Source organism: Sorex fumeus, unplaced genomic scaffold (assembly GCF_029834395.1).
Source record: "Sorex fumeus unplaced genomic scaffold, SorFum_2.1 ptg000265l, whole genome shotgun sequence".
NCBI lineage: Eukaryota > Metazoa > Chordata > Mammalia > Eulipotyphla > Soricidae > Sorex > Sorex fumeus.
Genome location: NW_026606322.1, coordinates 25,106,452 through 25,132,367, shown reverse-complemented (window position 1 = coordinate 25,132,367; position 25,916 = coordinate 25,106,452). Strand labels below are relative to the sequence as shown.

At 40.4% G+C, this 25,916-nt stretch overlaps 1 protein-coding gene across 1 annotated transcript in view; it reads right to left on the bottom strand.

The window, feature by feature from the left end:
• TOMM70 (translocase of outer mitochondrial membrane 70) overlaps positions 1-24,633 on the bottom strand; it is a 32,530-nt gene extending 7,897 nt beyond the window's left edge. The window contains exons 1-7 of the mRNA XM_056109345.1: positions 23,993-24,633; positions 12,613-12,786; positions 9,113-9,239; positions 6,533-6,642; positions 3,341-3,489; positions 558-765; positions 15-149 (exon numbers count right to left, since the gene is read on the bottom strand). Coding sequence (XP_055965320.1) covers positions 15-149; positions 558-765; positions 3,341-3,489; positions 6,533-6,642; positions 9,113-9,239; positions 12,613-12,786; positions 23,993-24,331 — 1,242 coding nt within the window. The 5' untranslated portion in view covers positions 24,332-24,633. The remainder of the gene's footprint in view (positions 1-14; positions 150-557; positions 766-3,340; positions 3,490-6,532; positions 6,643-9,112; positions 9,240-12,612; positions 12,787-23,992) is intronic.
• Between the last annotated feature and the right edge of the window lie 1,283 nt (positions 24,634-25,916).

Here is a 25,916-nt window from a genome sequence, read left to right as displayed (position 1 = left end):
GACAATAGATTCACCTGTCCTCGGTGGTGGTAAACATCTGCATTCTGAGGGTCAATGTCAGCAGCCATGTTAAAATCCTGAGTAGACAGCACGGGCTGCTGCTGCTGCATGTACATGCTGCCTCTCTTGATGAGTGCATTGGCTCGAAGCTATGGACCCAAATGAGGAATGGTTCAAAATTACTGCATTTTATTCTGATTCAGTTAAACAAACCACAGCCCCCCCGCCAACAACTTACATATTAATTCGCATTACCATAAAGCTAACTCTTTGAAAATATATCTGTTACCTGTTTTTAGAATATTCAGATCTTTGCACAACCTGAAGTGAACAGATACTATAATTCATTACTAAAGAGAAGTATAACTAAATATTTGTATTTCATTTTCACAGTATCACTCAACACTGCAAAATATAGTTCCTTATAAGACAAAAACAGCATTTAAGAGACTGGTAATTTTGGCATGTAAATATGCATAAAAATTGGGAATATATACAGAAGCTTCATTATATCCTTTTTTTTCACATGCATGCACACACACATTTTTTTAATGTACCTTCACATTAGCTTCTTTCAAGCTGATGACCTTATCTAAATCTGGTTTGGCTGCATTAGCATTGCCAATAAGCAGGTAGAAGGTGGCTCTTAGTAGTAATGCTTCTGCCATATATTTGCCTTGAGTATCTATCTCTTTCGAACATTCACTTATAATTTTATCGTAGTTTTCCTCGTCCATGTACTGTTTGGCCTTTAAATATCCAGAACTGAAAATAAAAACAAACACAGGAAATTACTAAGAAAAAAATTAAATGCTAACTTGCCACATTTAGTACAACTGAGTTAAACTATCCCCTTTAACAAATTATAAGTCAGGATGCAGCAAGAGAGGAGTAGAGTGTAAATTGGGCTGTTTCTTTTATCTTTTTGGGTTTTTTGGGCCACACCTGGCTGTGCTCAAGGTTTCCTCCTAACTCTGTTCAAGGATCGCCTGGCAATGCTTGAGGGAACCTTTGGGGTGTCAAGCATCAAAAGTGGGTCAGGTATGTGCAAAGCAAAAGCATCTTCCCACTGTACATACCATGTCTGACCCCAAATTAGGAATTTTTGTACATTAGGGAATTTTCATGATGCCTGGAAAAACATGTTTTAAAAAGTAAATGACAAAGTTACTGTCAAGCTTTGACATTTAGATATGTGAAACACTGAGAAAATGACAGACAAATTTTACAACATGGGCAAGGATGCTATCCTGTTCAGTTTCCTATCAATACAGCATATGATGGCATTTAAGTTATTTTACAACAAACACAAAGAACAAAGAAAAGGGAAATAACTGAGTTTAGGACCCCTGATGCCAAGAGTAAAGGTGTGATCTGAGATGCACCTTTAAAGGTCACTGTGGGAAGCCAGACTGCTAGTATAACAGGGAGACTGCTTGTCTTGCAAGCTACTGAATCTGGGTTTGATCCCCACTTAGCCTGTCAGGAGTGATCTCTGAGCGAAGAGCCAACTATGTGAAGGAAAGGTTCTGATGCAGAAGTGCTGCTTTACATAGAAGGACAGACCTGGAATAAACAGGTAGAAATGCCGAACAGCATATTTAAGGAGGGCTGTTCAGTCAAGAATCTCCCTGGGTGCTAGAGTGGTAATAGAGTGGATAAGGTGCTTGCCTTGCACATGGCCAATCGAGGAAATTTAATCCCTGACCAAGGTTCAATCCTGACACAATATATGGTGTCCTGACCCTTCTAGGAGTCCCTGAGCGCAGAGACAGGAGCAAGTCCTGAGCATAGTCGGGCGTGCCCAAAACAAAACCAAAACTATTCTTCCCTACTTAAGATGAAAACAACACATTATCACTATTATCCAAAGATTATCACTTTTATTGGGGATACTTCATCGAAAAGATATAGTAAACTGAAAAAATTTTTTAAAGAATTCTTTATAAAGCATTGAAAAGAACATTTTTTTAGCATATTCTAAACAGAAAAAAATTGCAAATGATTAAATTTTCTTGTGTCCAAATCTCAAACTCTGTTAATTTACAAATTACTTTTTTTAGTTTTGGGGGCCACACCTGGCAGTGCTCAGGGCTTACTCCTATGTCAGCCGTATGTAAGGCAAGTGCCTTACCTGCTGTACTGTGTCTCTAGCACCTAGTAACCGTCCAATGGTCCCTATACTCTAGTTTTGTTCCTTAGGTGAACAGGCTAAGGGCTAAGGTAACTACTGAATCAGACTGGAAATAATGGATCTTATAAGAGAATTTAAGTGCTATATATTTACAAACATCTCTAACCCTTAGAATAACCCTGTAGATAGCTAGCTTATTAAAAAAATGATACTAGCACTCAGAGTAAAATAGAATTCAAAGACTAAGATCCAATTCTAGTTAGTGTCCTGCTGAGAGATATAACCTATTCCTTCTCAATATAGCATTTAGAATGGTATTAACTTCATTGAAGTATCCTGGTTCAAGAAAAGAGGAAATTACTGGCACATCAGAGTTAGAGAGTACAGTAGCTTAGGAGTTTGTCTTGTTTGGAAGTCAACCCAGGTTCAATTCCTGTGGCCACATATGGTTTCCTGAGTACTGCTAGGAGTAATTCCTGAACACAGAACTTGGAGTAAGCCCTAAGCAAAGTCAGGTGGATATGGATCAAAACAAATGAACCAAAACTGGAAACTGTCATGCTGAGCTTTATTTATAGATAGCTCAACCAGCTGAGCTGATGCTCATGTTGGTAATTAAGTCATGCTGGTATATTATACCTTCTATTAGAGAAGAGCTAGCCTTAACTGTAGCACAAATACTGACATCGATTGGTTAGATGGCTTATTTACATCATATAACTATGTCCAGCTACAAATACATCCTTCTCTGTTTTGGTTTCTGTTCACTACAGGTAAAAACACAAGAAGGTCTCAAGAAGAAAATCACTCACTTGGTACTTTAGTCAGTTTATAAATTGTATACTTCCCTACATGAAACATTAAGGTGTTGAGTTGCATACTAATTTTTAGGTTAGTTCCCCTCTTCTAAGACAGCCAACAAGTTGCATCATTTTGGAATCCTCCTGAGAATATCATGTAAGGCTGAAAAAAACAGCAAACTGCTGGCAGTAAAACCTTAAATCACCAGAAGAAACTCTTGGAGTGTAACAGACACACGCAAATAAGTCATTATGACTTTTAAGGTACTTTACTTTAAGGTAAGTTTCTATTTTTATGGATAGAATTTCTAAAGAATTTAGCATTCTATTTCTACACTCTAGCAACAAAAACACACAACCCAAGATACCTAAGACATTAGGTTAATGCTATGCTCGACACACTTACTTTTCTTTTACTTCTAAAGCCTCCCCTTCCTTATCTTTATCTTCATCAGACTTCTCTCCTTTAAGCATGGGCTGAGAAATTATATCATCTGTGAAGGAACTGAAGTATGATTTGATAAACTGTGGAGATGGCATCAGAGGTTCACGATTCTGAAATTTAATCATGTTTATATCACAATGAGGAAACAGTAATCAAAAGAAATAGGTATATTTGTAGAACACTGAGAAACTATTAAAACTGCAATCTAATTTTCAAGCAACTGAAGAATATTAAGCTACAAAACAAGTCACAGTGGAAATAAATGGTAAAGGGATCAATTTAGTTGCTCAAAGCGGGTTTAAAAATGAGAGTACTTCCCCTCTCCAAAGATGCAAAACTAGAACTCCTACTGAAATTATAAAGAAGGTGAAATCTGGAACAGAGGAAGGAAACAGCCGCAGGGATTCAATAGTCTCCTTACTTCTGGTCTCTGTCCTGGAAGATCAACATCTCAATTTTACCACTCAAGATCCTTTCTGGGTTTTTTTTTTTTGCATTTTGGGTCATACCTGGCAATACTCGGGAACCATATGGAATACTGAATATCGAACTCAGAGCGGCTGCATGCAAGGCAAACACCCTATCTGCTGCACTATCGCTCTGGCCCCTCAAGATCATTTCTTACACAAGCGTTTTCTCAACCATATTCTGACTGCACTACATCTGAGGGTCCTCATTACAATAAATGTTGAAAGTCAAAAGGGGGCTGGAGAGACAGTACAGTGGTCAGTGACTTGCCTTGAATGCAACCAACCTGGGCACAATCCCTGGTATGGTCTCCTGAGCCCTCCAAGAGTGATCCCTGAGCACAAAGCCAAGAGTTAACCCAGAGCACAGCTGAGTGTGCCCAAAAACCAAAAAACACCCCCCCAAACAAAACCAAAAAGGAAACAATGTTTCCTTGTTTTTATTATTCTTGGCATGCACTATTATAGGAGCATTCTGTTTCTCCTGAAAACACAATTAAGATGATGTCCTTTCTGGGGCTGGAGCAATAGCACAGCGGGTAGGGCGTTTGCCTTGCACGTGGCCAAACGGGGTTCGATTCCCAGCATCTCATATGGTCCCCTGAGCACCGCCAGGGGTAATTCCTGAGCGCAGAGCCAGGAGGGACCCCTGTGCATTGCTAGGTGTGACCCAAAAAGCAAAAAAAAAAAAAAAAAAAAAAAAGAAAGATGATATCCTTTCAAAGGTAGAGGAAATGACACAGGAAACAGGCATTCAAAATATAGGTTTAAAAAATGGGGGGGGGGGGGGGTTGGGACCACACTGCTTAGGGGTTACTTTTGGCTCAGTGCTCAGGGAGAGTTTAAGTGCCAGGAACTGGACTCAGGGTCTCACACAGGCAAGTGTGCCATATCACCTAATTTCAGATCTTTTATCTTTTCATTGTTTGGGCCACACCTGGCTATGTTCAGGAATTAATTCTGGCTCTGCACTCAGGGATGGTTCCTGGCAGTCCTCAGGGAACATACAGGGTGTCAGGGATTGAAGGACGTGTATCTGCATGCAAGGAAAACACCTTACACACTATACATTCTCTCCAGGAATCTGTCTTTTTAAGTAAATTAATTTAGTATGGACAAGTGGCACAAAGACTGAAAAAAGTAATAGAAGGGAAAATCTCTTATTTTTGTGCTCTGGGAGAGATTGAATTTTTCAATTTAGAATTGCACAAATAAGTATTTTAAATTAGCCACTCATCCAGTAATAAATATGCCTTATTTCAACACCTCACTGAACACAATGAGTAGGAAAATAATAGTGATAATAATTTACCACTTCAGGATAAGGCTAAAATAGGTATTTAAATGCACTTACTAAAAGATAAGATCTCACAAAATGTCTTTTATCTTTTAGTGCAGTTTTCTCAACTGGGAGTTATATGGTCCAGATGGTCTCCCAAGATATGTCACAAAATGAAATTTGCCTAAGTGAGGGGTCATGGCATGAGAATAGGAGGCCAACCTGGAGGAGTCATAGGAAGGAAACAAGGTCAGAAACGGGGCCACAAAACTAGAAAGAGGTTTAGAAAAACTGTCTGAGGCTTTTTTTGGGGGGGCTGAGGAGCCTGGGCCGCTCTAGGCTATGCTCTGGGTTTACTCTAGGCTCTGTGAACCAGATCACACCTAGTGGGGCTTGGGGTATCATATGTGGTGCTAGGTCAAATGCATGCAAGAATGCTACTTCTCTCTGGCATAAGAAATAATTTAAAGACTTTATCAAAGGTACAAAATAAAATGACAATAAAACTGATCATTTATCTCAGGCCAGAGAGACAATACAGCGAGTAGGGTGCTTGCCTTACATATGACTGACCCGAGTTTGATCCCCAGCTTCCCATGTGGTCTACTGAGCACTGCCAGGACTAACTCCTGAACAGAGCCAGGAGTGAGAAGATATTGCCAGATGTGGCCCCCAAACAAACATTTATCATACAAAGCTATCAAAAATTTAAAGAGGTTCAGGGAAATGGCTCAAAGGGCTATAAACATGCCAAGTGAAAATATGAAAGGTCTAGTTTAATACTTAATATCACATGTATTCCCTAGCATCTCATGAAATGAATCTAAGAACATGCCAGACTAGTCTGGAACTACAAGGTGTGGCCCCCACATAAAAACAGTTAAGATGGATATAAAAGTCTAAACCAATTATTTTTAAAGGCCAGATCATAAATATTTTAGACTATGCAGGTCATACAGTATATGCAACAACCATTCAATTCTGTTGCTGTAGCTTAAATACAATCAAAAGCTATGTTTAAATGGCTGTTACAGTAAAAAAAAAATTCATTAAAAACAAGTAGATAATGATTTGGCTCACAAGGCATGCAACTGGCAATCTTTTATATAGTAATTCTTCTAGTATTTTCCTGGTACAATATTGGATGTGCATATGTATACTTTGTCACAGACCAAAGAGTCTCAGACAAACAGACACACACTCTATAAATGAGTTACATTTTGGCCAGAGTCTCCATTCTTATAAGCTACAAAAGAGTGTAAGAAAGTGAGACGAGATTTTAGCATTATCATTTCCATCAACTTCAAGTTTAAGATTCCCGGGGCTGGAGAAATTGCAAGTTTAAGTTAGAAATGACCTTCAGGATATACAATGAACCCCCTGAGTATCCGACTCAGATTCATTTACCTTGTATTTTTCTTTGGCTTTTTCTTTCCCAAGAAGTTTAAGAACTTTATCAGCTAACAGCATACTTTGTTGATTTTGGAACCCTTCTAATATACACACAGCAGTGACATCTAGAAATAATGAAATAAACAAAATAGAATTACTGCAAAGACATAGGAGCACCAAATGGGCATAATGTTACTACAGAAAGCCAAACTGATGACTTATTTTTACCATGTAGGTTTTCATACTCTATGTCCAAACTCAAGAAAGTCACCATACTTTTCACGATCCACTTTTCTTATGTGTGAAGTGAAAGGTACCATACTGCATTTTTTGTTAATGTGTCTCACCATTCATTCTATATGAAGAAAATAAAACTAGGCATACAAGAATACTCTTTTCTGGCCAACAACTATTGGTCAAATAACCACCATGTAGCTCCCTGATGCCTGTTCTTTTTCCCTTTCTCCTTAAACAGGCTTCAGTGTCACTGGTTGTCTCTAAACCAAGTTGCTACTAAGTTCTCATTATTTTAAAATCAGGGGCTCAAGAGATAGCACAGTGGGTCAAATATCTCCCTTGTACATAGTCAACAGAGGTTTGATACCTAAGCACAGAGCCAGAAGTAAATCCTGAGCACTGTTTGGCGTGGCCCCCTAACAAACACCTCCCCACCCCCCTAAAAACAGTAAGGGAAGATAGTTCAAGTTTAGATGGCCGATGGCCAAGTTCAATTCCCCACATCACATGGTCCCAAGCACCAAGAGTTAAGAGTAGGAGTAGCCACAGGGCACCACTGTGTTTAACCCCCCAAAATACAGAAACAAAAAAGGTCCCAAGAGAACACCATTTCACCATGCTACACCACAGTTCAAGATACAGTGATGTGAAATTGTAGCGATTAGTGTTTCCTTAACCTCTCAACCTTTCATACAAAGCACTCAAATAGTTCTGTCTTTCTGAACTGTCTGAACTGTTTCTCACAATTCAAATCATTATTTCTCCAAGTCAAAATGCTGTTAAATTCCTGATAATCTGGCTACTATGTTTTTTTTCTTAATTCCATTATCCCTATCTAATAACTTCTCTCTACAAAAATGTCATGTTAAGGAATTACAAGGTCTGGCACATAACTCAATTCTTTTTTTTCTGGAGCAACATTCTTTTTTCCCACCACAACACTAAGGTGCTATCAGAAAAACCTTAATTTTTCTAATGTTCTCTAAAACACTATCCTGGGGGAGGGAAATAACTCAAAAGGCTGGAGTAAATGCTTTGCATATATCTGGTAGCCTCTTTGGGGTTCTCTTTTTGCATACAGTGATTTATTCCTGGCACCACAAGATCCCCAACCAATATATTCAGAATAGCCCCCCCACCCAAGCACTATTGGGTGTGGCACAAAACCAGAAACTCTCCCTCTCCCCCGCAAACCACTCACTATCCCTTGGTAACTGAGACTTAAACAGCATTTGTCTTTAAAATACCATAAAAAAATAAAATAAAATAAAAATAAAGGGGCTGGAGTGATAACACAGTGGGTAGGGCGTTTGCCTTGCACGCGGCTGACCCGGGTTTGATTCCCAGCACCCCATATGGTCCCCTGAGCACCGCCAGGAGTGATTCCTGGGTTCAGAATCAGGAGTAACCCCTGTGCATCACCAGGTGTGACTCAAAAAGCAAAAAAAAAAAAGAAAAAGAAAATAAAAATCATAAATGTTCTGATTATTGATGCTTTAAAGATTTAAATACATAGTAGAAAGAATTTTTAGATGGAAGAAATTATACTTTGGTTTAGCTTCACATCACCTAGAAAAATGTGCATTAAGTCAATGGTCCATTGTGTAATTAAGCTTTGGCAATAGATTGGCAAATTACAAGGTACAGAGTATTTATATTTATTTTTATTGAGAATAGCAAATTTACTCGATGCTTTGTACCAATTGCTGATGGGGTATTATTTCTAATTTCTAACTGTGTATAAAATGTTTACAAATGCCAAGAGCAATCTCAGAATGGAGCACATGACTAGCACATGTGAAGAAGTCCTGAATTCTATCTCTGGCACTACATGGCAGCCTAGTACCAGATCTGAGCCTGAAACGTCAAGCTCGCAACCAAGTACTGCCAAGATTGGCCCCTATAAAAAATTTCACCACAAGCAGAAAGTTCAAAAAGTGGGTAAGGTACTTGCCTTTCATGTGGCTGACTTGTGCTAATCCCTGAGCACAAAGCCAAGAGCCAACCCTGAGCACTCAAGGTATAGCCCCACAACAAAACAAATTCACCTCCAAGTTATAATAACTGGAAACATATAGGATCTTAGAAATATTTTCACTTACTAAAACCTCTTTTCTGATTTCCTACTCAGATTATAAACTGATGCTCAGTTGTCAAATTTAAACATATGGTATAAATCGTAGTACTAATTTGATTCCATCACTAAGAAGAAACAGCATTGAGTACCAGTAATTTTAACTTACAATAAAAGACACTCTCAATTGGGGCATAATACAACGGACCCCTCTGTTCACAGGTAAAAGTTTACCAATAACTACAAAGTCTTTAGTAATTTTCATAAATAAAAAATACCCTCACCTTCTAAACATTCCTTCTTATTGTCTAGCTTCTCATGGGCTTTTGCACGTCTAAAGAGTGCTTTCACATATTTGGGATTAAGTTCAACAGCCTTTGTACAATCTTGTGCGACCTCTTTCCATTTTTGCTGTAATTGAAAGTATGAAGAAAATATCAAAGTAAACTTGTTCATCAAGAAATAATTTTTCCAAATTTGACAAAGCATTAAAAATCCCACAATAGAACAAATATTCCCAAAATAATATCCATAATACATTATATAAAGGTTTATATAAAAAACAAAGAACATACTTAAATCACATTTCTACCTTCAAATTTCCAAACCTACCTGTACCAATGTGCTTATATCATCTCCGTCTTCCTTTCTGTTGAACACGAGGAAGCTAATTTAACATAGTTTATATAACAATACAGGCCAGGGCCCGAGTAATAGTACAGAGTGTAGGGCTTTTGCCTTGCACGACCTGGGTTCGATCCTGGTATCCCAAATGGTACCCGGAGCACTGCCACAATTGATTACTGAGTGCAGAAACACAATGCAAGGTGTGACTCCCCACCCCCCCAAAAGTTGGACCAACCCTCCACTTGTGATGTGAACCTAAGCTTTTCTATTTCAAGCAATTCATTGTTAGCTTTTTCACTCCCTCATCAATCTCTTTTCTACTTAGTCATTCACATGAGCATAAAACACTTAATCTACTATTTGCCATTTTAAAACACTCTTCACTGATTCACTAAGTCCCTACACTCCCCTTTCTCAAATTCTTTTTTTGCTTTGCTAGCAAAGTGCTAAACTGTATTTCCACTGACTTCAATGGCTGGTCCTTCTCAATTTCCTTCACTGAGTTCCACCATTTCATTTCTCCCTCTTGGTGATCACACTCTTTATCCTGGCATTAGATGGTATTTCTTGCCCCTTTCATTTTGTCTTACTTTGTTTATTTGTGGTGCTGGGGATTGAACGCAAGTCTGTCTCTCTCTCACACACACACACACACCCCCATATGGTTTACTAGTGAGCCACATTCCGAGCCTAAAAAAAGATACTTCTTAATTCAAATGTCTACCGAGCTGTTAAACTCCTAACATTATTCACTATAATTGAAGTTAATGCTTGTCTTTAACTTCCTCACATCCAGTAAAATAACAAGTTCTTTTGGTCCTCAGCTTCATACCTCACCTAAGTAACTACAGCTTCCTTACCAGGTTCTGCTACCTGAATCTTGTCTCCTTTCAATGTACTATTGATAAAGCAGTGAGATTAATTTCAGATGGTATCCTGCCCTACAGGCTAGAGCGATAGCACAGCGGGTAAGGCATCTGCTTTGCAAGCGGCCAACATGGCCGACCTGAGTTCGAATCCTCCGCCCCTTTCCGAGAGCCCGGCAAGCTACCGAAGAGTATCTCGCCCACCCGGCAAAGCTGGCAAGCTATCCGTGACGTATTCGATATGCCAAACACAGTAACAATTGTCACAATGGAGACATTACTGGGCCCGCTCGAGCAAATCGATGAACAATGGGAGGACAGTGACAGTGGTCCTGCCCTACTTAAAACACTTAAATATTTTCTATTACACTCAGAACCAAATTCAAACTTCTTACTATTGCAGATTTTGACTGATATGGCATATGTCATCTCCACTTTTATCCCTCCGCCGCCTTCCAGGATCCTTTAACCACACAGAGCTTTTACCTGCCTCTGAGCAACTACATACACACCTACTATTTTATAGTACTCTTTTTACCACTGCTTTACACAGAAACCTCATTTTCAGTTTCTTCAGACTGTCATAACTATCAAAATGCCATAAAATCAAAGTTCAGTTGAGCTACCCTTAAGTTCTAATAATAATATAGTTCACTTCTGTAAAGCAAATCCCTACCATATTAACCTTCCATATAAATATAAGAAATAAAATTTGAACCCAAAAATGCTGAACTGCCTGCCCAATTAGCAGAGAAAAAGATTAAGATCTCAAACAGTGCAAATTAAATCAGTAAGACAATATCTTTCTACTTCTAGAGTAGCAAAAATTGAAACTAATAATACAGTCAATGAGACTGTATTATTACAAGCATGCTCACATTATCATTGGGAGTAGGCACTGATGCTATTTCTTTGTATTCTCATTTCTAGAAATTTATTCTAGAATTTTATCCTCTAAAACTTATGTCAAAAAATACAAAAATTTGTTGCAACACTGAACACAACAGGAAAAATAGGAAGCAATCCAAATGTTCAACAGGGAGATGTTTCTATACAAACATATGTAAGCTACCACATACATCCTTTAGAAAGAATGAAACAGATCTGCATGTGCTATGGAAAGCTGTATAAAATATGGTGAAACCAAGAAAAAGTCACCAACAGTATGTAGTATGGAACTCAAACCCGAGCAGCTCCACATACTCATCAGGTTCTTCTTGCACTGAACCCAGGGTGAGAACTGCAGGGAAGGGAACCTCAGGCTTCCTGAGCACAACTTTGGGAGGATTTCTCTCCCCCAGAAAAGAAAGCCACATATTAAGAAGGGCTGGAGCGATAGCACAGCGGGTAGGGCGTTCGCCTTACACGCGGCCAACATGGCCGACCCGAGTTCGATTCCTCCGCCCCTCTCGGAGAGCCCGGCAAGCTACCGAGAGTATTCGATATGCCAAACACAGTAACAACAAAGTCTCCAATGGAGACGTTACTGGGCCCGCTCGAGCAAATCGACGATCAACGGGAGGGCCTTTACCTTTACCTTTATATTAAGATTATAAACCCACCCCAGCTCCAGTTACTCTATTGAGACAAAAAGTTAGATAGCTTTAAATTGCTGAGGATGTTGCAATGACAAAAAACTTTAATTTTCTCTAATAGTTTTGTGAAATTTAAATTGGATTTTGCTAAAAACCAAAAACACTAAATTGTTAAGCTAAGAGACAGTACAGTGGGTACAGCTCTTGCCTTACAAGTGGCTGACCCAGGTTCAATCCCCAGCATCCCAGGTGGTCTCCTGAGCACCACCAGGTGTAGCCCCCAAAACAACTAAAATTTATTCTTTAAAGTTATATAATTAATGGCCACAGAGCTAGTACAGGGGTTAAGGCACATGCCTGACTAGTAGCCAATCCTCATTTGATCTCTGGCACAAGATCCCCCACAAGGATCTCCAGCTATAGCTCTGAAGGTCCCCAAAACACCACCAGAATAGTCTGGATAATCCCCTGGCACTCCAGGACCTTAGCAGCAACACATCCTCAGGTCCTTGCATTAAACCCAGGGTGAGAATTGTCAGGAGGTGACCTCAGCTCTCCTGGACACAACTTTGGAAGGCCTACTCCCTCTGACCCCCAAAGAAGAAAACAATTATATATAATTAAAGGGAAAAATATAATTAAAGAAAAATATATTATTGAAAAAAGTAACTTCAAAATATTTGTTACATGTACTTGACTGATGGCATGAATTGGAAAGACAAAAAAGAACAGAAAAAAACAACTTAGTATACATACCAATTGTTCAAAAGCAGCAGCTCTGTTTTGATAAAATGTAGAAAGGTCAACATTCTTCTCTGTAGGACATAAGCTGATAGCTTCAGTGTAGCACTGAATAGCTTGTTCATACTTTCCTGCTTTAAAGTATTTGTTGCCTTTGTTCTTGGCTGCTTGGGCTCTATCAAGAGAGTTCTGAAATAAGAGGAAATAATTATTAAACACCAAAACTCAGGAAGATGCAGGTCACAGTCAAAGAGGCAAAGAAAAAAAGGAGGACAACAGGCTGTTAACAAAAATGCTTATAGACTTTCAACTTAAAACATACTCAGAAATTTCCCCAAAAGGCTTTAAAAATTAATGTTTCTCAATGGCGTGATATTCCAAAGTGGATTCACAGATTAAAAAAAAAAGAATCACATAAACGAGGTGGTCATGGCATAAGATTAGGAAACCAACCGTAGGACAGGGAGCACAGAAAGGAAACAAGGGTGCAAGGGCACCCTGGTCGGGAAAGGCTTAGAAATACTGCTCGAGTACCACTTTGCGACCATTTCTCTAGCAACAAAAACAGCAGTCTTTCGTTTTTGCCAACCTAATAGGAATAATATAACAGCTATCAATTTGGAATATTTTTACCCTCTAAGGTCTACCTTTCTGGAAAGAGGGGCGCGCACCTGGCAGTACTCAGGGGTTAGTCCTGGCTCTGTGTTAAGCACTACTTAAGGTGGTACTCAAGAGACCGTATAGAATACCAGATATCAAACCTCTGGTTGGATTGGCTGTGTAAAAAGCATGAGCCCTACCCATGGACCACTTTCTTAACTGTGGTTTTGCATCCCCATACAATATGGTTTAACTTTAAAATAAAATTTGTTTTTAAAATAAATTATTAATGATTAAGTAAATCTTTTTATTTGTAAACCTTTATACCAGGGTCACATAAAACTTTCTTGAGCAAGGCTGAGGAGATAGTTCAAAGGGTCAGAGTGCAAGTTTTGCATGCTCCGGAGGTCCAGCTCAATCCCCAAAACTACATGGTTCCCCTCAAGTACTACTCCAGGAGCAACCCCAAAACACGGAGTTAGCTGAGGATGGCCCAAAAACTAAACTGAAAAATGGGGGGAAGTCTCAAGTGGAAAAGTTTGGAAGCCCTGCTCTAGGCTACGTTGATAATGTCTAGACATTTTTGATTAATGAAACCGGAAAGCGGGTTTATTTAATAGGTAGAGAACAGGATGCGATTAATATTCTATAATGTAGGAGTTCATCCAAGAAAAAGAATGAGATCCAAAATGTCAGTAGTATCAAAGTTTGCTGCTACACACATGAATTTAGAGTTCAAGTAAAATTAGCCAAGAGAGGCAATGAAATGCTCTTTCACACATGGGAAAGTAACATAGTAGGGGAATAACAAAGGCAACAGAAACTCAGAACTTGTCTTCAGTAGAAACCTGGATGTAGAAGCGAGTGGTCTTACAATTATCAATGGTAGATGGTAGCTGACACTTGTGGAGGGTATGGTGCGGTGCAGGAATGATTTATCAAAGAAACCCTACCATTAATTGTACTGTAAACCAGTGCCCAAATAAAAAATAACTACATGTTGGAGCCACAGGGTTAGTACAAAGGGCAAGGTGCTAGACTTGCACACTGCAGACCCAGATTTGATCCCGGCACCCATTATGGTCTCCCAAGTCCACCAGGAGTGATACCTGAGCACGGTGTCAGGAATAAGCCTGAGCAAGTCAGGTGTGCTCTCCCATCCCACACCTCCAAATAAAACCCTACATGCTACCTACAACCATGTTGAGACCACTCTCCACATGCATGAAGGTACTGGCAAAGGAACAAAGGCATGCGGGTCCCGGGGCTGGGATCTCCAAGCCTGCTCGGATTGGGGCTGAGCATCCTCCACCCAGATCCTCCATTTTGCAGAAGGCAGGGGTCACACCCACCAAATGGCCCCCTGGAGCCAGTGTAATCCCATCAACAGCAAAGACCCAGAGACTATAAAACCCAGCTCCCGGAAGCACACGGCCGCACCTGCGGCGTGCAATATCTTATTATCTCATTCTTACTAGACAACCTGGCAGGCTACCAAATGTAACCTGCCCACAGGTAGAGTCTGGCAAACTCCCCGTGGGGTAACCAATATGCCAAATACCAGCAACAATGATGGGTCTCATTCTCCTAACCCTGAAAGAGCCTTGAATATGGCACTTTTTAAAATCTAGGGCTAGGACGAAGGAGACGTTACTGATGCCTGCTCAAGGCAATCAACAAACAACAGGATGATCATGATCATGATCGTGATGCCACCTACAAGACACAATCCAAAAGTCTGGGGTCAGAGGTATCAGAAAGATAGCTTCAACTGGGTGAGTGTATTCTTTGTATGCAAGATCCCTGGCACTACATGTTCCCCCTTTCTCCCAGCAGCCAGGAGTGAGTGACCCCAAGCAGAGAGCTGAAAGTGGTTCCCCAGTTATGGTTGGGGACCCTCATACACACAAAAAACGGTCAGAAATGAACGTCAGAATAGGCACACTAAAAAGTACCAGCCAACATTATATTCAAAAGCCTTCTATGGATAACAGGAAGTAATTTCAGTTATAAAAGGTATATAATCTGCCAACAGAACACCATTACCACCAAGGTTTTTGTAAAAAGTTTGCAACTTCTGACTTGTAGATATTAGGCAAATATACATCCTAAGACACTAGGAAATTCAGACAGAAAATAATGTGGCATAGTCAATACACATGACAAGTATGTTTGATTATAAAGAGTACCAATAATCTATTTATACTTTTTTTTTACTAAAAATTAGCAGCTTTAGTAAAAAGAATTTGGGGGGCCAAATATGAGCTTGTTTCAGTACCATTTCTAAACTGGCAATGAACTCTTTCCTGCTAGGTGTTTAGGCTTAATTATACTAAAGAATAATAGTTAAGTCAGATAGGTGAAAAGAATCATAGATTCCTCTCCTAGAAATATGGGAAATTACATCCAAAGTTGTCAGTTAATTTATTATCTAGTTTCCTCCATTTAGTTAAGTTTTATTCAGTTTAATTTAATGAAATTATGACAATTCTTAATCTCCAAAAGCTAAGATTAAGTTTCCTAATTTCCTTTTCTTATAATACTGTAGGAAAATGATGCACTAAATGACACTGGGTTTATTTACATAAGGCAATTCAAACTGGGAAAAAAAAAAAGAAATTTGTTGCAACTTCACTGCCACTATAGAAGGTGGCCAAACTATATTTGTAGACAGTATGATCTCAACTATATTACCTGCTCCCTATCTTCCATCCTTTAACTTTCTGTGCAACTGTTTCGCTTCCTTAGTAAAAATGCAGAGAAAAAAAAATAACATTTATCACAATAAAGAACACCTAATTATTTAACCATAGATGAAATTCATCACAAAAGTTGGTTAACCATAACGTCAGCTTATCACGTCAACGCCACCATTTTGCTGCATCAGCAATTAAACTCCATCTTCACAAGTTTTGAGAAAGGGACATAACTTATACAAATACATAAGAAAAAAAGTTTATTTTATTTGGTGAGCCTCAGGAGTTATTCCTGGCAATGCTCAGGGAACCATATGGAATGCCAGGGATGGGACCTGGGTCAGCTATATGCAAGGCAAGAGCCTGACCTGCTGTACTATCTATCTCTCCAGTCCGAACAAAAAGGTTTTAATTGAAAATAACTACCAATCCTTAAAATGGAAGTGATTTCAGTTCCATCTTATAGGAATTCTTTGTACTGCTTTTGTAACCTTCCCCACCCCATCAAGTCTACCTACTTAAATTAACACTTTAAGAATTAAAGTTGGAAAATCGGTCCTAAAACAGTTTCTGAAAGCATCTTTTACAAATAAGAAATGAAGGTTTATAGATTTAAAACATAATGGGAACAGTCTGAAATGTATCTTTTATAATGGTCTATTTGCAAATCTATCTAAAAGCTGCTGAGAAGATTAAAAAGAACACAGCCATTTGGACATCATTTTCTGATTTTGTAGTCTTTGTCAAGGTTTGAATATATCATAATAATTTATACTAAAAAATCTATAAAAACCATCTTTCTCCCACATATCTTTGAAACAATTAGTTTCTGATCTTAAAGCTATTTATAACAAATGGCCAACTCAAGGCCATTTCCTCAAAATTTTCTAATAACTTCCCACTGCCACTGCCCACAACTCAGAATTACTTCATGACTATCACTCTGGCATCTAGATGGAAACACAGTTTAAGAAGAAAAAAAAAATCTCTTCCTGAAAGCAAAGATTTTTGTGTATTTTTTAGATTGGCAGGAATTGAAACCAGAGCCTTACATATTCAAGGCAAGTATTCAACTGCCAAACTACTGCCCTGGCCTAAGAAAAGAGTATGAAAAAGATTAGGACTATGGATTCGATTTCCAAGAGCAATACATGGACGTAAATATAAACTTTGTGAATACTGGAAAGTCCAGATGAATTTATTTTTAAATAAAGACTATTCTGCCTACTATGTCGAAGAAAACATAATCTCCTAGAAAACATAGCTTTCCCCACCAAACCTGAATTAGTTTTATTTCTCCATAATAGATATACTAATACAGCAGAATAAACTCCATGACTGTGTAACTCTGCAATATTAAGTCAGTAAAATTTGGAGTGAAATCCTACAGGGAAGCCTGAAATTAATACATGAAGTGGTCACTGACAAAACTAATTCTGAAAACTCTTTAGAAGAGCAGCACTAAACTGGAGATTTGTATCCCTCTTACATATAAAACAAAGAAGACTCAAGGATAAAAAAAAATAAAATAAAACTTGTTTAAGGTAATCTGACTCCATACTACCTACTTTACTTACATGCTACGTATTTATCATTCAGGTTTCAGAAGAATGAGTCTTTCATCATTAGAATCATAAACGAACTTAAATCTTGGAACAAAGGAAATAAAATAATGCACAACTACGATTTTCCTGTTGTTCTGGTGGCAGGATGGAAATCACAGTCTCATACATGTAAGGAGAACAGTCTGACACTAAACTATATCCCTGGCACACAATGGATCTTTTTGTTTTTACAAAGTGTAACTGAATTCACACTTGAGTTAAAAACGCATTTGGTATAATTCCACTGTACACTAAGACATTCTTTCTTTATCCAGAACACTATAGGAAATGCAAGAAATAAGTAAACTGGCATCTCAGAAAATCTTTTGTTGTTTAAAATACTAAAAACTGCTGAACATCAAGAAAATTTACACTGGGTGATTAGTAAACTACCTAATAACCAAACACTTATTTAAAAAGTATCAAGTACATACAAATACATACATACACACAAATACATACATACATACATGGGTACAAAATAATCTGAATAACAATGTAGATAACACACAAAGATTAGAAACATTAACTCAGGTAAATCTAAAAGGGAACAATGAAAAATATGTATGCCTGTCATCAACCAACACTGTACTAAAACTTCTCAACAAGTGGTATAATCTAGGAAACTTACCCTCCCCCAACTACTGCAGAGGCAAATCTACTCTGAAAAATAAGTTATGTTTAAAGATCAAAGTTTTGTTTTGTTTTGGGCGTTTTGGGTCACACCTGGTGATGCACAGTGGTTACTCCTGGCTCTGCCCTCAGGAATTACTCCTGGCGGTGGTAGCTCAGGGAACCATATGGGATGCTGGGAATCGAACCCAGGTGGGCCTCATGCAAGGCAAATGCCCTACCTGCTATGCTATCGCCAGCCCCAAAAGATCTAACTTGTTATTTTGCTCAGATTAACATATAATCCAGTCAAAAATAAAATTCAAAAGGGCTCTGGAGAGATAGTACAGTGGGTTAGGTACTTGCCACCAACCAAGGTTTGGGGTTGGATCCTTCAAATCACATAATCCTTGAGCAGTCAGACACACACACACAGTGTAAGACAGTCTGTGAAGGTTAAATATTATTTTTCTAAATTGAAAATAAGTGGTCAAAAAAAACTTCAAAAGGTGAAAAATTGGCTAGCACAAAAACAAAAATGTATTAACAAAGACTGAAAATGAATCTACACACACACACACAAAACTCCCAATGATATGATTTTCTTGGCACGTTTTATAAAATAGCATCTGATAGTTACATATAGTCAGTCATAGGGTGGGATGTGCTAAAATCAGTTTTATTAATCTACGTGTGAGGAAATAAAATGACACCATCAAAGGTAACTTACATCAGTTAAAATACACATGAGGTGGGTTGCTGTTTCTCTTAAATAGCTGTTTTATTTTTATCAAATTTAAGCATCATAAACCTGAATCCGATTTTGTCAGAAGTAGCAATCAACTTTGAAACACTGCAAAAGAAACAATCTTACCCATTGAGCAACTGTTACTTTTCTAGGAATCAAATCAGGAAGAAAATTTGGAATAAAGTCCTTATCCCCAGTACCCCCAGATGGTCCCAAGCCCCTTGAGGAATCCTGGAGGAGTTGATCTCTTAGCTCAGTCACAAAAAAGCCCTGAACAATGCTGGGTGTGGCTCCCAAACAAAAAAAATATTGGACTTCTATTTTATCATTTAGGTCTTTGGGCAATGCTCAGGAGCTCCTCCTGGCTCCATGCTCAGAAAATCATATGGTGCCAAGGATTCAAACTGGGATTGACTTGCATGCAAGGCAAATGCCTTAGTTCCTGTAGTACCACTCCAGCCCTTGGAATTGGACTTTTAGAGATGGACTTAATAAACACATTTTCAATGATTTATAAAATGTTATAATGCAATGTTATTAAACAACAGTTATCCAAGAATGATACTTCACTGGTTAAACTGGGAATACAAGACAGATAGTTCAGCTTTCACAAATTTAAGGACAATAGGGTAGACAACAGGCACGCTAGTACCAAGTGCAAATGCTACAGAATAAAAAGTTCCATTTCATGTAAAAGTAGAGTGAGACGCTTTGGTAGGATTTCAAGATTGAAATAACGGATATAGAGAAGGATGAAATGTTACGTGTACTGGGCAGTGTTTACAGAACATCTAAAGGTGTGAAACTAGTAGTAAAGAGGGGCCGGAGAAAAAGGACTGCAGGTAAGACTGACCTGGATTCAATCCCTGGCATCTCATATGGTCCCCCGAACTCGCCAGCAGTACAGAGCCAGGAGTAACCCTTGAGCATCACTGGGTGTGGATCAAAAACAATTTACAAAAATAATAGATTGAGGGGGAAAAGAGCAGCAGTTATTTAATCATGAAATAATATAATACAGTACTCAGATATTTAAAATACAGGATTTTCTGGCTCCCCTCCCCCCCAAACTGGAGCAAAAAGTTAGGGGTGACATCAAAATTTCTGGTTTGGAAAACTTATGTGAATGCACATTAATTGACAAGGTTATTCTCAGGATGGAGGAATCTGGGTGTAAAATACATGGGAGCAATAAAGCAAAGATTTCCTTTAAATCTGGGCTTCTTGAGAGATCTGGCTAAAGATATGAATTTTGAGAATAATCATTACTATGTAAGCATAAAGTACAACTTCCTCAGGAAAAGCAAGACTCCAGTAATGTTATGGAATGTAAGAATGCTTGAAGGTCATTAAAAGGAAGAGGCAGAGAAAAGGGCCTGAATGAATCAGCAAGGGAAGATATTAAGAAGTTTAGCACGGATATCTTATTTTTTTTGTTCTTCAGGCTTTTTTGGGTCACACCCGGCAATGCTCAGGGTACCATATGGGAAGCCAGGAATCGAATCCAGGACAGCAGCATGCAAGGCAAACTGCCCTACCACCCCCAGAATATGGTATCTGAAAACGACACAAAAAGTGTAATTTTGAGACAATACAAAATGTCAAGCATAAAGAGAATTCTAAAGGTTATTTACAGAACATTTAATGTCATCGGTGATTATAATTATTGTGACCGGGGCAAACCTGGCAGTGCTAGGGAATCTACTTTTAGAGACGCTGATCCTGATAGTGCTCAGGAGACAAGAGGTGCTGGGATTCAACCTGGGACTCCCACATGCAAACATCACTTCTTTAAAGCCACATTCTGACCCCAACTCTGTTTTTTGAAAAATAGCAGAAACAGATCATTTAAGAGAATAAAGTTACTTCTTTTTAAGCATAAGCTGACAACAGCAAGTAACACAATCTTTGATCCCTTTATAAAAGGTTTAGGTACACTTCCCCATTTCCATTGTTTAGTCAGAGGGTTAAAAAAAAAATCCAAAGAGGGGGCACATATATGATGCCGGGGTTCATACCAGGGTTGCCCACATGCAAGGCAAGCTCCTTAACCTCCTGTATTATCTCTCAGCCCAAAACTACTTTTCCCCCCTTAGTTTTAGGGTCACACCTGGCAGTGTTCAGGGGTTACTTCTGGCTCTGCACTCAGGGAATTACTCCTGGTGTGATCAGCGGACCACCTAGGATGCTGGGGATCTAACTTAGGATGGGTGCACAAAACTCAAGAGCCTTCTCTCCAGTCCTAAAATAACTAGCACTGTCCTCCCATTGTTCTTCTATTTGCTCAAGCGGGCCCAGTACTGTCTTCCATTGTGAGACTTCTTGTTACTGTGTTGGCATATCTAATACGTCACAGGTAGTTTTGCCAGGCTTTGCTGTGCAGGCGGGTAGCTTGCAGGTAGCTAGGCTTTGCTGTGCAGGCGGGTAGCTTGCGGGTAGCTAGCGATAGCACAGCAGAAGGGTGTTTGCCTTGAGCGTTTGCCTTGAGCAAGGCGGCCCAGATTCCTCCTAAAATAACAAGCTGGTTTGTTTTTTTTTTAAAGACCAATCAGTATCTACATTTGTGTAAACAAGACATCAATGCTGCTGAATGTGGTAGCCTCAAGATAGACAATTCAGAGCAGAAACAGAAGTCCTACAGGTAGATAAAATTGATGGAATCTTCAATCAACTGTTACTTTGAAAATCAACTCTTCCAAGTTTAAATTTACTGAACTGGGATCAATGAGGGAGAGAGGGAGAGGAGAAGGCGGAAAACAGAGACAGAGAGAAAGAGAGAGAAAGAGAATAAAAGAACAATAAATTTACTGAAACAAAATGATCTAACATGGTAGATATATGATTTTATAATGGCACAAATGGAACAGGATTTAATCTCTAATACTATCAACTGCAACTAGATGCCTTTCTTTAGGGAAATTATAAAATTTGCATTAAACAAAATTTCAAGTTTTGCTCATTTTATAAATGTTTGCTATCCCAACAAAAAAGGTAACCAAATGCAGTCTGCACAGTACATAAATTTCAAACACCCAATATATTAGTTCATTTTTACATTAAAACAAACAAGCTAACAGACAAAAAAAGAACTTGCTTTTCATTTAGTTTGCTTATTCTGAATCAACAGTATTTGTCCATCCTCTCATTCCCTTAAAAATTAGTTACTGCTCAGGTGGAAAAAGAACCTGAACCTCAGGATTCTGCTAGTTTTCTATCCACTAAAACAAATTAACCTCAATTATAAAATCTACTGAGTTCTCCAATTTAAAGGTGCTATTCAAAATATAGACAATTTCTCCAACTGGATAAAAAGCAAGCTGCAATTAGTGGTCAGTTACACTTACCTCTATCCTTAAGAGTTATTAGATTATCAGAGAGAACAAAAAAACCTCACCCTATCAGTTAAAATACAAATTCTACAAGGCAAGTAACAGTGTATGCAAGTGCTTTCCTAAATTCTATTTTGGATCAAAAATAACTGTTCAAATTACCTAAATAATTTAATCTTGGAAGTTCATGCCATGAATGAAACACTGTTCTAATAAAACTACAAAACACTATGAAATTAAGAAAAATCAGTGTTGACAAACATCATGCTGGAAAACTGAAAAAGGGATTTAAGAACCCTAACACATAAAAGTCCCATCGAGTTGCAAATGGGTGAGAAGGATAGCATTTGAAGCTGCACTGAAATGTCAAAGCTTAGTTTCATTTACAGAAACTATCAGTAGCTCTGGTGATTATAGTAATAACAAAGATTATACATGCAAACTACAATCGAGAGCTATTTTTTTAATTAATCTATTTTTTGTGATCAACAAAGAAAATAAGGAATTCAGATATATGAAAATGACATAAGTTAAGCGATGACTAATCAAATAGCTCTGATTGCCACTATCATTAGTGGCTCTCTGAAACACCGATTTTCAGAGTTTTAAGAAATATGAGATCTAGTATTTTAGTATACTTGTTCTACTGGGATGATGCTAAGGTTAGGGATACAAAGGCTTTTCCAAGATAGCTATGCTGCAGGGCCCAATATAAACCAGGATGTCTCACTATAACATATCTTTTCTGAACTGAAAATTAAAAAGACAATACTCACCCATTAGAAAAGCTATCTGGCTCTCTCCTGGCTTAGGCGGAAGGCTTGACATACTGTATGCATTAATCTAGATTAATTCATTTGCACACCCAAACTGCACTCGAGAACACTGCCTTCGATCTGAGTATCCTTAACTGAGAAAGAACTGCCCAAGGAATGTAACTGGGAGGTATAAGACAAAAAAGGTTTTTCGAATCTAGACTTCCTCTAGAATTACCAGTGCACAATGACAAAAAGCATATAAAATCCTCCACCTCACTCCATCGTGGCATTGCTGAACGCTGCCTGGCCAACAAGCTCTACATTGCTGCCAGGCACCCCAAGAATTTAACAAGCAGCGCACGATCAGATCCAATCAATACACTAAATCCGACCAGACGTCGAAGAATCCCCATTACTGATGTCAGACCAGGACGAGCAACATTTCCAAGTCAGATTTGGAGGGGAAACAAACAAACAAACAAAAACATTTAAATGCTCCCAAAGACTGGAGGCGAGGGGAGAGGGAACGAAGGGGGGAAATATCACATCAATGAACACTATTTCATCAATCAACCGAGGGGCACTCTATTTTGCCTCCCCTGCCCCCCCCCCAAAAAAAAATCGTCAGCCAAGGGGAGTGGCACGTTATTCCAAGCTATCGCTGGTGACGGTGGAGGCCTTGAAAAGATCAAGGCAATTCCCGTTATTGCAGCCTCCTCATTGCTGGAATGTAGCTTCCTTCAATTAAACACAACGATGCAATTGACAAATGACGCTCCCGTCACCACACATACACACAGGCACACACATGCGCGCGGTGCAGCATCACCCCGCGTCCCCACAAACGCCAAGGATTAACTGCTGTGTCACGGAGATGCAAAGCTTTCTCTGAAAACAGGGGGAAACTGTCAAAGAACGTCGCGAAGTGGCGACCCGGGGCGGCCACCTCCGAAGTCTCCCTCCCTACGGCCATGTGCCGCCGCCGCTCGGCGCCCGCCGTCCGATGGGGAGTCCCCTGCCCCCGGCACGGCCCGGGGCTGCCGCTCACCATTTCCAGGTGCGCACCGGGGCCTTCGGGGTGTCCGCTGCCCGGCGCCGGGCTGGCTCGGCCCTCCGGGGTCTTCCGCTCGCTGTTGCGCTTCAGGCTGCCGCAGTCGCCGCGGCCCCCCGCCTCCCGGCGCCGCCGCGGCCGGCTCCACAGGTACATGGCCCCGGCGCCCAGCAGCAGGGGCGCCCCGACCGCCAGCGCCAGCTGCCATCGCGGCAGGCCCCCCGCGCTCGGGCCCGCCGCCGTCGCGCTGCCGCCGCCCACCCCGCTCCCCGCCGACCCCGGCGCCGCCACGGCCGCCGCCACCACCGCCGCCTCCATGGGTTTAGAGGCGGCCATGACGAGCGTCCTCCGCCGCCGCCGCCTCTCCGAGGGTCGCCACAGTCACCGGGCCGCGTGAGGAAGGAAGACGGGAGGGAGGAAGGGAGGACGGGAGGAAGGCGAGGAGAGGAGGCTGCGAGCGAGGGAGCGAGCACGCCAGGCAGCGAAAGCGGACGACAGAAAAGGGCCAGAGGTCACCGGAAGCCCAGGGCATGCTGGGCCAGACCGGGCCGTCCTTCTCCGCCTTCCCAACCGCTGAGGGAAAGGAGGAAGCGGACAACCACTTCCGGGTCAAAGAACGTGGGCGGGAGGTGGGCGTCTGGGAGAGTCCTTTCTCTTTTTTTTCTTTCGCCCGCTGGTTTTTTTTTTTTTAAACTAACTTCTCGTGGGTGAGAGCGGGGTCTTAAGCTTGCGGTGGTAGCCGAGGTCGTGTCTTCTGCCTTCTAGGAAAAAAAAGGCAGAGTGGCCTCCGGTAGAGCGGATCGGGGAGCAGCGGTGTCTTACGGGTTTAAGCCGCTAGGATGCTCCTAGAGGAAGCGACCCGAGCGGTCTTAAGAATGGAAGGGAGTGGCCGAGGAGTAGTGAAGGTTATTGGCTGGCGGCGGTGGTGGGCGGGGCGTAGTCCCAAACACTCGCATTCATTGGCGGGATCCTGGCCTCTCGTAAACTAGTTACCGCCACGTTGTCGCTGCTTAAAAGCCCGGTGGCTATTAGCTTCTTTGGTTGTGGGCCCCGCGTGCTCCCGGAAACCCTGGGCTTGGGAGGACTAGTCAAGGTGTATCAGGGAAGAGCTCCCAGCTAAAGAGATCAATTGGGTGTCTCTGATTTTCCTATCTCCACCTTGGCCAGATTTCCTGTGGGACGAATTTGGGTTCATTGTGGTTAAAGGCAGACAACAGAAATCAGTCTAAGTGGAAGACAGGAATATTGAGGCTTCTGATTCTCCAGGCTAGAACTGGGTCCCAGGGCTCACCATCTGCTCTAGTTAGGGAAGCTGATTGTTCAGCGAGTCTTGAATTGAGCTGGTAGGAATACGAAACTCCAGAGTTCCCATCAGCTTACAGCTTTGTTTTATGTATTTACGTCTTGGCGACCTCCTTATCTTCCCCCCAGCCCTGCCACGCCCCAACCCACTTGGCTCTCTCTGGGGCTCCCAGACACTGCCCTGCTCTGTGATCCACCCACTCTCCCACTAGCATGACTGTTTTGCACTACCCCAAATAGAAATTCCAATGTATAGGTTTCATATCTTCAATAACTTGCTCAAGTCTCACCTCCTTTTGCTCTCCACCAACTTTTTTTTTTCCTAATTGAATCGCTGAATTACCAGGTTATTCATGATCGAGTTTCAGTTGTTCAATTTTCAAGCACCAGTTCCTGCAGTAACAGTGTTCATTCCCCTCCACCAATGTCCCCAGTTTTTCATAGCCTGCCTCTATGGAAGGTATTGTTTTTCTTCTTTTTAGGCACTGTGTTTAACAATAACATTGCTTATAGGGCGTCAGGTATTTAACTTTACCTCCCAGCCCTTGTCCAGAATGTCCACTTTTCCTCTATAGTTGTAGTGGCCCCTTTCATGACTAGTCCCCCCTCTAATAGCTCA